Here is a 14,537-nt window from a genome sequence, read left to right as displayed (position 1 = left end):
TATAAAATAAGAACAATGTGACTTAAGTAAATGACAACAATCTATCCACAACTCTAATTCCAAAAAAATTTAGATGTCTGCCAAAAATCCATCTAAGACACGCACAAAAGATCGACATGGCAAAGTGCCAGTCTGATCTAGATAGCCCAACCTCAATCTAAGACACACGCACAAACCAATCGTTTCACGTAAATTAAGACCGAGAGAGATCCGTCACAATCTACACAAAATACAGCCCAATTTGGATTGCTACAGCGCATGGCTCATGCAACCAGACATTAAACCGAGATGTGCACAGCGGCTCGGAAAATGGGCCAAGGCAGCGGACACATCTGGAGCGAGTGGCATGTAGCGTACGTATACATGCACGTGCAAAATCGCAGGGCTGCAAATAACAGTCGGCAAATTGAGCTGCAAAAAAAAGGACCTTTGTGGCTGGCCGTGGTGCCACATGGAAGCGCTCGTGGCCGTGCGCTGCGCCGCGCCGCAGGGGACCTCCTTCCCCTGCGTGCGCACCTACCCGTCCGCCTTCCGCGTCCGCTCGAGCCAGTGCTTCGCGCGCGCGCGCGGCGTGGCGCCGAAGGCGACGCATGTCGCGAACAGGGGCTGTTTTCCGCTCCACGCACGACTCCAGGCTGGGGTCGATCGACCTGGAGGAGTCTGTTCGATTCGTGCACGAGTGCACGACGCGTGTTCGGTCCGTTTCGCTGGAGGCGGATCGAGTCGGCCGGCCGCGCGCCAAAAAGATGGGAGGAAAAGGCAGGGGACGAGTGATGGCCGCAAGCGTTGACAGGATGGTGCGAATGGGAGCGTGCACGAGAAGGTGTGGGGGGGGGGGGGAAGTGAGTCAAATGCGTGTTTCTGTTCTCATCAGTTCATCACCTACCCACCCAAAAACTTTTACTACCTCCGTTTTCAAATAACTATCACCATTGACTTTAAGCATCAATGTTTGACCGTCATTTTTTCACAAATACACACGTAAATCATTCTAAGTATACAACATATTTAAACTATTTTTTATGACAAATCTAACAATACTATTTTCATTTTACTTGTTTAAATATTTTAAAAATTATTATTGATTAAAGTTACTTAGTTGCTACAGTATCGGTGTCAATTATTTGAAAACGGAGGTAGTATGTGTTTCTGTTCTCAGTTTTGACCCCCAAAATCATGGAGGCCACAGAGCTCCACGCCACGCGCCTACCGCATGCCGACCCTTCAAACCACCCCTGTAGACCCTACCAAGAGCACCACCAACCCACTGCCGGTGGGCCCCAGACGTCTGCTCCCTGACGCCGTTAGTACGCGGCACTTTTCCACACGTGCCATTCAAATAGCCCGCATGCATGCCACCTTATGATATACATAATTTACGCTTTGCTCTCACTAATCCATTCAGTGCTTATGCGTGTCATATGTATTGACCTTTTGAACTTCTCAAAATTAAATCAATGAGTACTCCTTTACAATATTTGAACTTTAAGTTATTCCAAGATGGTGAAAATCGGTCACATGATTTTTTTTACAAAATACAAATATAAGAGTGGCTCCTCGTTCCAAAAAGCAAACTTCTATTTAATAGAGCTCTAGCTTGCGATGTGTAAGCGAGCCATCATGTTTATATTTTATAGATTAAAAATAGAGGTTTAAACTACTCTAATTTAACCTATATATAAACTTCAAATACAAGATTAAGCTAGGAGCTAAGCTCTGACACAAAACCTTTCTTGCTTCTTAGTCATTACTAATCCAACCGCAGCTTACAACAAATACAGAAACTTCTAAGGGCATCTGCGTAAAAACTCGCTTTAACGAACCATCCCGCCATCCCCCACCAAACCCCGTCCCCCACCTACCGTCAACTCTAACGCCAACTCCCCTATATATTGTCACGGCCATCTCCCTTCGCCACTCCAGGAACAGCCACCGCTCCAGGGCGCCAACACAGTGACACAAAACAGTGAGGAGGCAGAGTGGCTTCCATCCCCACCCCGTCGCCATGGACCTTCTTTTCTTGGAGAAGCTCCTCGTTGGCCTCTTCGCGTCCGTCGTGGTCGCCATCGCCGTGTCCAAGATCCGCGGCCGCAAGCTCCGTCTCCCGCCTGGCCCCTTCCCCGTGCCCATCTTCGGCAACTGGCTGCAGGTAGGCGACGACCTCAACCACCGAAACCTTGCCGCACTGGCCCGCAAGTTCGGCGAGATCTTCCTCCTCCGCATGGGCCAGCGCAACCTGGTGGTGGTCTCCTCCCCGCCGCTGGCGCGCGAGGTGCTCCACACGCAGGGCGTCGAGTTCGGCTCCCGCACCCGCAACGTGGTGTTCGACATCTTCACGGGCAAGGGCCAGGACATGGTGTTCACCGTGTACGGCGACCACTGGCGCAAGATGCGGCGCATCATGACGGTGCCCTTCTTCACCAACAAGGTCGTGCAGCAGTACCGCCCCGGGTGGGAGGCCGAGGCCGCCGCCGTCGTGGACGACGTCCGCGCCGACCCCAAGGCCGCCACCGAGGGCGTCGTGCTCCGCCGCCGCCTGCAGCTCATGATGTACAACAACATGTACCGCATCATGTTCGACCGCCGGTTCGAGAGCATGGAGGACCCGTTGTTCCTCCAACTCAAGGCGCTCAACGGCGAGCGCAGCCGTCTCGCGCAGAGCTTCGAGTACAACTACGGCGACTTCATCCCCATCCTCCGCCCCTTCCTCCGCGGCTACCTCAGGATCTGCAAGGAGGTCAAGGAGACCCGCCTCAAGCTCTTCAAGGACTTCTTCCTGGATGAGAGGAAGTGAGTTCCTTCTTCTTTCTAATCGTTCTTGCTAGCAGCTTGACCACGACCGTCTTTCTTCTTCCACTCCATTAGTTTGTTGGACTAGTGAGAGAAAGTGGGAGCGTTTGCTTTTCTTTATCGAGAAGCACTGTACGAGTCCGATAATAAATCATGAGCATGGGCATGGCATGATGGGCTCACATGGTGGGTGTGTCCGTGCAGGAAGTTGGCTAGCACCAAGGCTATGGACAGCAATGAGCTCAAGTGCGCCATTGATCACATCCTGGAGGCGCAGCAGAAGGGGGAGATCAACGAGGACAACGTACTCTACATCGTCGAGAACATTAACGTCGCAGGTACGTACAAAGATTTTATAACCTGGAAGTTTGCCTGCCATATACTGCCAAGTGCCAATACGCGGCGATGGCGCCATGGAAGGCCAGAAAGCTTGCTCAATTTTCCATCCACGCCAACTGACAGTCCACCAGTCAAACACGTGCTACTACTTTCCTATATAAATGGGTTATAATTAAATTCCAAAAAATAGCGGCCAACCTAAAGTTCAATTAACCCACGTAACCTTAAGTGCATTGTGGTTAGCATCATGTCACGTCTCTACCTTTTTCTTTTTGGTGTGAGGTAGCGTTCATCATGCATCAACAAAAAGTGTAGCCGTGTAGGCACCAAACTATAGAAGGCGTGTACAATTTTTCAGCATCTAGGTCATGTTTGTCTTATCTTATAGACCAGCTCTTAAAAGTAAAATCATTATGAGTTATGTCGTTGGTAGTTTTCTATTTTTATAGTGATTTTGAACTAGATACTACAAGCTGAAAAAATTAGTTTATTTTGATTTACTTCATCTACAGTTTATCTAGAGAATCAATTTCAGCCACAAAATTATTTTAACATAGAATCACTCTTCCAAAAAATTTGAATTAGAAAAAGCCAACCAAAGCCTTGAATAGCCACTTAGCGTTGGCAACCTGTAAAACTGCGTGACGTGATTGTCCAACATACGAACCGAAGCCAACGATGTCCGTGCATTTCATATTTTCACTGTCATCACTCGGTAGCAAAATTGTCGGCGGAAAATCAATCAGTTTTATTACGGAGCTGCAAGTGACAGTAGTTCGTTCTACTCTGCTTGACTGCTGCAGCGATCGAGACGACGCTGTGGTCGATCGAGTGGGCGATCGCGGAGATGGTGAACCACCCAGAGATGCAGCAGAAGCTGCGGCACGAGCTGGACACGGTCCTCGGCCCCGGCCACCAGATCACGGAGCCGGACATGCAAAAGCTCCCCTACCTGCAAGCCGTGATCAAGGAGACGCTGCGTCTGCGCATGGCCATCCCGCTGCTGGTGCCCCACATGAACCTCCACGACGCCAAGCTCGGCGGCTACGACATCCCCGCCGAGAGCAAGATCCTCGTCAACGCCTGGTACCTCGCCAACAACCCCGACAGCTGGAAGCGGCCCGAGGAGTTCCGGCCCGAGCGGTTCCTGGAGGAGGAGAAGCACGTCGAGGCCAACGGCAACGACTTCAGGTACCTGCCCTTCGGCGTGGGCCGCAGGAGCTGCCCCGGCATCATCCTCGCGCTGCCCATCCTCGGCATCACCATCGGCCGCCTTGTCCAGAACTTCGAGCTGCTGCCGCCGCCAGGGCAGGACAAGCTCGACACCACCGAGAAAGGAGGCCAGTTCAGCCTCCACATCTTGAAGCATTCCACCATCGTGTGCAAGCCAAGAGCGTTCTAACTTCCAAGAGCTGCCCAAGATCGACGCTCAGGAGTGGAATGTTCTGCTCCATCTTTTGGTTTCGTCTACGTTCGTCTTCTAAATTATTTATACCTATCTATCTCTTCGGAATATATACATATTCAGGCAAATGTTACTTGAGGGGACGAGTGATAAAAAACAAGGGGTGAAATGTAGAATTCTGGAAATTATTCAATGCAGCGTTCAATTCTTACAAATGGTCATTGCGAATTTGTATCCCTCGCTTTGTGAGAAGCTTCGCGAGAATTAGGTTACAGAAAAAAATCCTTCTGCAACAGAGCTCAAGCAGAAACGATGCATTCTATTCTCGCAAATCCTCAATGAGAATTACGTTACAGAAAATTTTCCTTCTGCAACAGAGCTCTAGCAGAAGCGATGAAGTCTATTCTCGCAAATCCTCGATGACTTTTGGGGAAACAACATGTTTGTATTTGTACAGACTATTGCGATTTCTCGTGTCAAAAAATAGAGTGAGATTATTGCAGTTCTCTTTCGATTCAAGCAAACCAATGGTTGGCACAGGTTACATTGGTTGTGATGTTCAGCCTCTCCTAACTCGAACCATTTCTTGTGGTAGCTGAATGCGTTGTCCCACGGGGTTGTTTGGTGCTACCTTTACCTAGTTCGTTGGCTTGTAGAAAAAAAAAGAGAGTATTTCATTGGCCAATTCTGGCTCCTATGAACAAGATTAAAGTCGGTCAAGGCCTCAAGGGCCTGTTTGGAAGGGAAGGGGAGAATTGGTATTCAAAACTTTTAACCAAATCTTAAAACCCCCTTCCAAAATTGTAATAAAATCCAAATAATTTTAAGGGCAATTCCACTATTCTAAACCGGCACCATGTAGGCTATTTGTTGGAAATACCTAGTTGTGAAGCTAGCTCTTTGGCTACTAAGCAAAGGGGGTGTGGTATTTATTTTCACATTATCAGTGGAGACAGAGGGCGACCAGTTGTGTCCTCTATACTATCCCTCATATCACTACTATATATGGATGAGAGGACTAGAAGAATACACATACCCACTCACTCGCTAGGGGCGAAGGTTGTACGACATATGTGTGAAATACATCATTGAAATTGGGTCCAATTGCTTACGCATGTGTAACCTTGTTTTGAAGTTGTATTCTTTTTATTGCGTGAAAAAACAGTTAACAAAGTTATATATGAAAAATCGTGTCGGTTAAAAATCCAATCATGACACGTATCAACCACGCAATCTTCACACACGCACACATACACACACATATCAGTGTATTGAGGAAAAGGGTACACTGGCAAATGGGTCTCGCGAGGGATATAACGGCTAGAGGTATATTTTCTAAAATGGTCGGTCGCGCGACCAGGGTATGGTTCCCATGACCAGTGCAAGGCATGTGCGACCAGTCTCCCTGCACAATCACGTAAACCCGCGACTGGCCTCACTAGTCACAGGGCCAGATCTGACACAACCTGTCCAATCGTATTTATTGGCATCCACTCAATTGTTTTCCTCCCCCAGGCACCAACTCCAGTGGACGAAGTCATGGACGGTGCAGAGAGGTATTGTTTCATCTTGTAGCATTAAATGCTACGAAGTGAGACTTTTGCAGGTCGACATGGCGCCGCACAATGGACGAGACGTTGGCAGCAAGCTGATCAAGCAAGTGGTCAGGACGGTCCTCCATAATGATGGCTTGGGTTAGATATTAGGATGAGCAGGATCCCGTCTCGGTGAATGAGAGGACTAGAAGAACACACTGAGCACTCCGTCTCGGAAGCCAGCTAGAACTAGGCCTCTTCCGGAGGCTTGGATCTATATAGCTCTTTGTGTCCCTAAGTCTATCATATGCGCATAAATCGATTCTTGAAACACTGTTCATGCACCTGTTGTTCAGCAAGCCCTGAAATCATTGTCAGAGACTAACCCTCGACAGTTGGTGCGCTAGGTAGGTGTCGGAGGGTGAACTCCTGTGGCAGGGATCCTGGGGACCCCTTTTTAGAGATTCGGCTGGGGGATGATCCTGAATATGTTCGCCGGAGAAATAAATGGGTATGAATGCGATGACCGATGGTGTGGAGTGATCTAATACGGAAAGGAGTAAATGCTCTGGTGTTTAGACAGGTTCGAACCGCACGGGGGGCGTAACACCCTACTCCTGTATGGATACTATAAATACCCTGAGAAAGTCTCTCAAGGATGTTGCTGGTTAAAAGAATGTTTATCTATCTTAGAGTCTGAGGCTCTTTGTTCTTCGGCCTGTGATCTTCTCTTCTCTGCTTATGAGCAATTGTTTCCTCTTCTCAGGCCTGTCTTTTTTCCTTACTCTTTCTCCTTGTCTCTCGCTCTCTTTTTTTCTTCTTCGTCCCTTTTTTCTCCTCTCTCTTTTTCTCTGTGCCGCTGGCTGCTTTAAATACCCGCCGGCAGCAGCATGCCCCGAACGGGAGGGGGGCACGAGCTCCGAGACATCATAAATGGAAAGGGCGACATCATTACGTCTGGTCGAAGTGACCGGGGGTGGGAAAAAATATCCCACGCCTGGTCGTCCGTCACCATGAATGCATTAGCAACGGGCGCCGTGGAGAGGGCCCACCGGGCAGCCGTAGAGCGGCTCGGCGTGCCCGCCCTGTCTTGTTCCTCTGTCATAGCAGCGTGGCAGACGGAACGCCTCGGCCCTTACGACGTTATCCCGAGACTGGCCGGATGGCACGAGATGGGACCCGTGCATTCAATGACCCCACGCCCTTCTGCCAGAGTGTGGCAGGAACTGACACTGAGCGCGGCGGGAGCAGTTGGAGGTGACAGGCCACGCACGCTCTTTAAATGCGGCCTTAGGCCTTTGACTGGCCGACACCTCATCAGCGGACCCCTGTCGGGGCCACTGTCAGGGGGCTTTTTGAGTCATCAGGGAACCGAGTGCTCGGGGGGTACTGTTCACCTCCCCGAGCACTCTCTCCCAGGAATGCCCTTCTTGGTCTTCGGGGAACCGAATGCTCGGGGGTCACTGTTCTCCTCCCCGAGCACTCTCTCCCGGCACACTTGTACGGCTCCTTGGGGGACCGAGTGCTCCGGGGCTGCTGCACGCAACCCCGAGCACTCTCTACCGGAATTTCCTTCGGTGGGTCCTCGGGATACTTGAGTGCCCAGGGGGCCACCGCTAGCGGCCCCGGGCACGTTTCTCCCGGTACTTAGCTTTCCTGGTCGTCGGGGGACTTGGGTGCTCGGAGGTCACCGCACACCTTCCCGAGCACTTTCTTCCCGGCGCTTAGACTTCGTGGATCATGGGGGAACTGGGATACTCGGGGACCACCGACCGTGGCCCCGAGCGCCCTCTCCCGGGACTTGATCTTTTTCACCTTGCGGAGGAAACTCCGCGGGATGGCGCCACGCGACGGATTGCTGGCCTAGCCTCAGGATTCGGGGACCCCCGGTTCCTGATACATCGACAGTAGGGGGACGCATTTTCGGCGTTTCATCAAGTTTGAAAAGCTTGATCAAGTTACCCATGCCCGGATCCATGGCAGCCGCTGAGTCCTGTTCCGAGGACCCCAGTCGCCATGAGATATTCGTCATGGGGTACCACTCGGATGAACTTAGTGTACTCGAGGCATAGGACACCGAGATGAAGTCTGGGAGCTCCGAGACTCAACGTGAGATCTGCATGGTGGACCATCCAGCAGGGCGCGGGAGGCCCTCACGTCCCAAGCGCCGGTGGTGAACCCCCGGCTATACACGTAGAGGGAAACTAGTCCGATGCTAGATAGGCAAGTGCTTCAAGACAACCCCCGCATCTCCAAGGACGTCCCGAGGAGCCCCTGCACACGGTGCAGTCTACGGTGGCATCATCGCATAGGCCATCGCATCGCCCAAGTGCTAGGAGCTCCCCTTTCACGACTTATCACTGCTCCGCGCCCAACGTCTCGACTACGAGACCATGATGGTGACGTAGAACCTACAGACCCTGCGAGTGCTCCTTAGCCACCCACCGGTACTTGTACCGGAGGGCTCGCCTGTGGCACCGTGGTTGCTTGATCTCGCCCTCCAGGCTGTGACCGCCCGACGTCAGATCGCATCAACATGCATAGCACATATCGCAAAGGCTGGTGAGGGTCATGGTTGCCAAGGGTCACAACAAGGCCCGCAGTGGAATAAGTCTAGTGCTCCCTCAACCACAGGGGGTACTCGTAGACCACCGCCACATCAGGATAGCCAACCTTCCGACATGTGCGACTCTGCGCCAAAGTGACCTCCGTGGCGTGATCCAGAGCAAGGTGGCCACTAAAGAGTAGGAGGATCGGGCTAGGCGGGAGCAGGAAGGGGGCAAGCATACCTACTGCACACCTTCCCTCTGCAGGGATGCATTAGACGGCTCCACCCCATCGTCGGGACCCCGAGACCGCAGTCTCTCCCAAGGATGCGTGCCGTCACCCAACAACGAGTGGCTCCCCATTACGGGACTGGGTGAAATACCCTATCAGCCCGGTTACAGGAGGTGCACTGGCCGGATAGGTTCTGACCGGTCCTAACCGAGAAGTATGACGACTCAACCAACCCGGAGGAGTTCCTACAAATCTACACAACCATGCTGCAGGCTGCGAGAGGCCATGGGAAGGTCATGGCCAACTACTTCCCTACCGTCTTAACCAGTTACGACCGATCCTAGCTGATGAACCTCACCCACGGGTCGGTTCACTCCTGTGCGTACAATTCATAGCCAACTTCCAGGGAACCTATGCCCGATCAGGGGTCGAGGATGACCTATATCAAATCCGACAGCGATAAGGACAGTCGCTGCGAGACTTCATACGACATTTTAGCAAATGTCGGAACACCATTCCAAGTATCACGGGAGAGTATGTGATCATGGTGTTCAAGCGAGGGGGGTCAAAGACCAAAAAATGGTCAAGCTGGCCACCCGGGTAATTCAAAGCACAACCGAGCTCTTCAAGCTCACGGACAAGTACTCGCAGGCCGTCGAGGCCCGAGAGCGGCAGATAGATGCCAGGGGAGCGACCTGCTTCCAACCTTCCCGCCTCTTCCAAAGGGGTCAGCCAGAAGGACAAGAAGAGCAAGCACAAGGCCGGACCTCCTGAGGTTTTGGCGGTCAAGCAAACTGTCCTAACACGTCGGCGCTTCGAGAAGAAAGATGGGGGAAAGGGTTGGGGCTACTGCCTAATCCACCGTACAATGCCCACGACCTGACTGAGTGCAAGGTCGTTCGAGGCATCATCGATCATGAGCTCGGGGAGCGCAAGCACAAGCATGGCAAGGACGATGAGGACAGGATCGTCCCCGACCAGTCGGCACTGGGATACTAGCAGACCAATCACGTGGTCCACCACATCTTCGGAGGCACCGTGACATATTCTTCTAACAGGAAATACAAGTTAGTGGTCCGAGAGGTGTGAGCGACTGTATCGGACCCGAGCCCACACCTGAAGTGGTCAGAGGTCCTGCTCACTTTCAGCCAGGTCGACCACCCCGCGTGCGTCAAACGCCCTGGTCGCTACTATATCGTGGTCGCACTCATGGTGCAGAACATCCAGCTGGGCCAAGTTCTTATCGACGGGGGGTGCTCGATCAACCTCCTCTTCGCCGATGCACTAGATGCCCTACAGATTCTGAGGAGCTTATTGAGGCCCTCTCCACCCTTCTTCGGGATCACCCTGGGCTCCTCGGCTAAGCCTCTAGGGAAAATCGAGCTGCTCGTTACCTTCGCCTCGCTGGACAACTTCAGAATTGGAAGGGTCCTGTTCGATGTGGCCAACTTCGGGACCGCGTATAATGCGATCCTCGGACGACCAGCGATGGCCCAGTTCATGGCCATTGCCCACTACGCATACCAAGCTATCAAAATCTCTGGGCCAACAGGGGCCATCTCCATTGTTCGCAATGCTACAACAGCCTTGTACTGCGATAAGAGGAGCCTCAGTATGGTCAAGCTGACTCCCAAATCACAACCTATGACCGCTGAACCCAGCAGGCGACAGATAAAGGTCCATGTTGTCATCCGCCCAGATGATCAACTTAAGGCAGTGAGCCTGGATGACACTAACTCGACCAGGTCGGTCTAGATAGGGGCCGCATTGGACCCCAAATAGGAACTCACGCTCATCACCTTCCACCGAGCGAACACGAACGTCTTTTCATGAAGTCCGTCTAATATGTCTGGAGTCCCTAGAGATGTGATCGAGTACAAGTTGTCTGTGTGACCAGACGTGTGACTAGTAAAGCAAAAAGCGTGTCGATTCATAGCCAATTGGAAGGAAGCGCTTCATCAGGAGATCGACAAGCTCCTTGCAGCAGGCTTCATCCGAGAGGTGCAGTACGCAGAATGGCTGGCTAACCCAATCTTGGTCCGAAAGCACAATGACAAGTGGAGAATGTGCGTCGACTTCACTGACCTTAACAAGACGTGCCCAAAGACCTTTTCCCTCTTTCCCGAATCGACCACCTAGTTGACTCAATGGTCGGCAACGATCTATTATGTTTCTCAGATGCTCGATCGGGATACCATCAGATTAGTATGTTTAGGGAAGATGAGGAAAAGACGACTTTTACTATGTAAAAATGTTTTTTAGCTTAAAAAGCGTCGATGCCACTTACCAATGGTGTATCCAACTCATTCTTCGATCACAGCTCAGAAGAAACATCGAGGCATACATGGACAATGTGGTCATCAAAAGCAGGATCAAGACAGACCTAGTCGCAAACCTTCAAGAAACATTTGACAATCTCCGAAAGTACCGCATGAAGCTAAACCCGGAGAAGTGTATGTTCGGGGTTCGGTCAGGGAAGTTGCTTGGATTCCTCATGTCTTGTCGAGGTATAGAGGCAAATTTTGACAAGATCAAGGTCATCGACCAGATGAGATCCCCAACCAGGTTAAAGGAGGTCCATAAACTAACACGATGCATTGCTGGTCTGAGAAGGTTTATCTCAAGGCTAGGGAAGAAGGGACTGCCGCTCTTAAAACTTCTGAAGAAAAATGATCACTTCCAGTGGATGCCAGAGGCAGAGGTACCATTCTAAGAGCTCAAAAGGTATCTCCCCTCCCCTCCCGTGCTGACCGCGCCTTGACCCGACGAGGAGCTTTTGCTCTATATTGCTTCAACACCAACACCACATGTCGTGAGCATGGTCCTGGTCGTCAAGCAGGAAGGTCTCCAGAGACCAGTGTATTACGTCAGTGAGGTCCTGCACGACGTGAAGGCTCGGTACCCACATGCTCAGAAAGTTCTATACGCCATTCTAATAACCTCTCGCAGCTCAGACACTACTTTTAGGCTTATAGAATTAAAGTGATTTCCTTGTTTCCAATTAGGAAAATTCTCCATAATAGAGATGTGAGAGGAAGAACAGTAAAGTGGGTAGTAGAGCTCTGGGGATTCGATCTCCAGTTCATCCCCGAAACATCTATCAAGTCCCAGGCACTGGCTGATTTTACAGCCAAGTGGTCGCTCTTTGACTCCGAGCAAGTGCAGCGACCAGAGGCAAACGAACATTGGACCATGCACTTTGATGGATCATTCACACTAAAGGGAGCCGGGGCTAAAGTGGTTCTAACCTCACCTACTGGTGACATCCTCAAGTACGTAGTTTAATTATATTTTTCATCCACTAATAATATTGTTGAATATGAGGGCCTCTTGTTCAGAATGTGAGCAGCATCCACACTTAGGATTAAACGACTATTGACGATAGGGGACTCACAACTAGTCATGAACTAGGTGCAAAAGGAGTTTCAGTGCTCTGACTCAACAATGGTAGCATACCTCGCCGAAGTGAGAAGACTAGAGCGACGCTTCGTCGACTTTGAGGTCAAGCACGTCCCTCGCAAGGACAACTTCCTAGCCGATGAACTGGCTCATATAGCTTCTTCTCGTGAACCTGTCTCGGTTGGAGTCTTTGAAGAAAGACTCTCACTACCATCTACCACGGTCTCGAGCCAAGGTTAAGGGGATGCTCTGCTTGGAAACGGAGCACACGAGACAACACATTTGGAGGCAATGCCTTCTTCGGTGCCGTTGACCTCAGGAGGCCATCATATGGTCGCCCTGCTCGATTTGAGTACGACCTGTATGGATCAAATTTTTGACTATCTTTAGAATCAAGCAGTCCTTGATGATGATACGTCAGTAGAAAAGGCCTCGTGGTAAGCCCACAGATACTCCCTAGTAGAGGGACGCCTTTACCGCCGAGGGAGCAACGACCTTTTACTTAAATGTATCACTCATGAAGAGGAGAGCACAATGCTCTTTGATATCCATGAAGGCATATGTGGTAGCCATGCTTCATACCGCACCCTGTTCGAAAAAGTGTTCCGGTAAGGATTATATTGGCACACTGTCCTCCAGGATGTCTGTGAACTGGTGAAACAGTATGAGTCGTGTCAGTACCAGAGCCTTTTTCTTTACTCTTTCTAAGATAAGGAAGGAAATTCCAACCTACCAGCCCAAGCACTGTAAACTATACTACTCTCTTGCCCTTTTGCTGTCTAGGGGCTCGATATCATGGGACTATTTCCTAAAGGTCCAAGCGGTTTTGAGTTCTTGTTCGTGGCAATCGACAATTTCACTAACTGGATCGAGGTCGAACCTGTCAAGAATATCATCACCACAGCCGCGATTAAGTTCATATGAGGGCTGGTAGTGCGGTTTGGCAGTTCAAACCGCATAATCACGGACAACGAAACTTAGGTCGATAGTAGTGCTTTCCAAGACTACTGCGAAGAGATCGGGATTAAGGCTTGCTATGCGTCTATGGCTCACCCCTAAAGCAATGAACAAGTTAAAAGGGCGAATTGTATGATACTGCAAGGGATCAAAACTCGGGTCTTCAACCAGCTTAAAAACTATTTGAGACACTGGGTGGACAAACACCTCACAGTACTCTGGTCGTTGCGAATGACCCTGTTGGAGGGTTAACTCCTGTCGTAGGGATCCTGGGGGACCCCTTTTTAGAGATTCGGCCGGGGGATGATCCTGAATAAGTTTGCCAGAGAAATAAATAGATATAAATGCGATGGCTGGCGGGGTGGAACGATCTAGTGTGGAATGAAGTAAATGCACTGGGGGTTTAGACAGGTTCGGACCGCACGGAGGTGTAACACCCTACTCCTGTATGGATGCTATAAATGCCCTGAGAATGTCTCTCAAGGATGTTGCTGGTTACAAGAATGTTTGTCTATCCTATAGCCTGGGGCTCCTTGTTCTTCGATCTGTGTGTATTTGTTGGCTTTGGGTGCTCTTGGCCTTCTTGATCTTCTCTACTTCCTTAACTGCTTCAACCGTGCAGAGCTTGCCGAGAGATATTTACTTCTTCAGAGATTTTTCCCACTTGTCTTTGTCCAAGCTGCTGGCTGCTTTAAATACCCGCTGGCAGTAGTGTGCCCCGAACGGGAGGGCATGAGTTCCAAGGCATCATAAATGGAAAGGGCGTCATCATAGCTTCTGTGCGAAGTGACCGGGGGTTGAAAATGCGCCCCGCGCCTGGTCATCTGTTGCCATAATGGTACTGGCAACGGGCGCCGTGGAGAGGGCCCACCGGGCAGCCGCAGAGCGGTCCGGCGTGCCCGTCCTGTCTTGTTCTCCTGCCACAGCAGCCCGGCAGATGGAACGCCTCGGCCCTTGCGACGTTATCCTGAGTCGCGCCGAATGGCACGGGATGTGACCCGTACATTTAATGTCCCCACGCCCTTCTGCCAGAATATGGCAGGAACTGACACCGAGCGTGGCGGGAGCAGTTGGAGGTGATAGGCCATGCACGCTCTTAAATACGGCCTCGGGCCTTTCGCTGGCTGACACCTCATCGCTGGACCCCTGTGGGGTCCACTGTCAGGGGGCTTCCTGGGTCGTCGTAGAACCGAGTGCTCGGGGGTCACTGTTCACCTCCCCGAGCACTCTCTCCCGAGAATGCCCTTCCTCGGTCCTCGTGGAACCGAGTGCTCGAGGTCCACTGTTCACGGCCCGAGCACTCTCTCTCGGTCTTGGCTATACGGATCCTCGGG

General features: G+C 51.2%; 2 protein-coding genes across 2 annotated transcripts; both read left to right on the top strand.

Annotated features, from left to right (window-relative positions):
• The first annotated feature begins 1,908 nt into the window (after positions 1-1,908).
• Positions 1,909-4,749, top strand: LOC133923336 (trans-cinnamate 4-monooxygenase). The gene is made up of 3 exons (XM_062368692.1): positions 1,909-2,790; positions 2,995-3,128; positions 3,933-4,749. The coding sequence occupies exons 1-3, from the start codon at positions 2,006-2,008 to the stop codon at positions 4,529-4,531; spliced, it is 1,518 nt and encodes a 505-aa protein (XP_062224676.1). The 5' UTR covers positions 1,909-2,005; the 3' UTR covers positions 4,532-4,749.
• Positions 4,750-10,056: 5,307 nt separating this feature from the next.
• LOC133885468 (uncharacterized) lies at positions 10,057-10,602 on the top strand. Its single transcript, XM_062325192.1, has one exon. The coding sequence runs from the start codon at positions 10,057-10,059 to the stop codon at positions 10,600-10,602; it is 546 nt and encodes a 181-aa protein (XP_062181176.1).
• The last annotated feature ends 3,935 nt before the right edge of the window (positions 10,603-14,537 follow it).

This window comes from Phragmites australis, chromosome 1 (genome assembly GCF_958298935.1).
Source record: "Phragmites australis chromosome 1, lpPhrAust1.1, whole genome shotgun sequence".
Taxonomy (NCBI): Eukaryota; Viridiplantae; Streptophyta; class Magnoliopsida; order Poales; family Poaceae; genus Phragmites; species Phragmites australis.
Note: the sequence above shows the minus strand (reverse complement) of the source record. Positions and strands in the feature narration are given on the sequence as shown.

Excerpts from the sequence above, each read along its gene's own strand:
- LOC133885468 (XM_062325192.1), top strand. The coding sequence starts at position 10,057 with ATGGTGCAGAACATCCAGCTGGGCCAAGTTCTTATCGACGGGGGGTGC.
- LOC133923336 (XM_062368692.1), top strand. The coding sequence starts at position 2,006 with ATGGACCTTCTTTTCTTGGAGAAGCTCCTCGTTGGCCTCTTCGCGTCC. Across the intron at positions 2,791-2,994 it reads TTCTTCCTGGATGAGAGGAA|GAAGTTGGCTAGCACCAAGG; the intron begins GTGAGTTCCTTC and ends GTGTCCGTGCAG. Across the intron at positions 3,129-3,932 it reads CGAGAACATTAACGTCGCAG|CGATCGAGACGACGCTGTGG; the intron begins GTACGTACAAAG and ends TGACTGCTGCAG.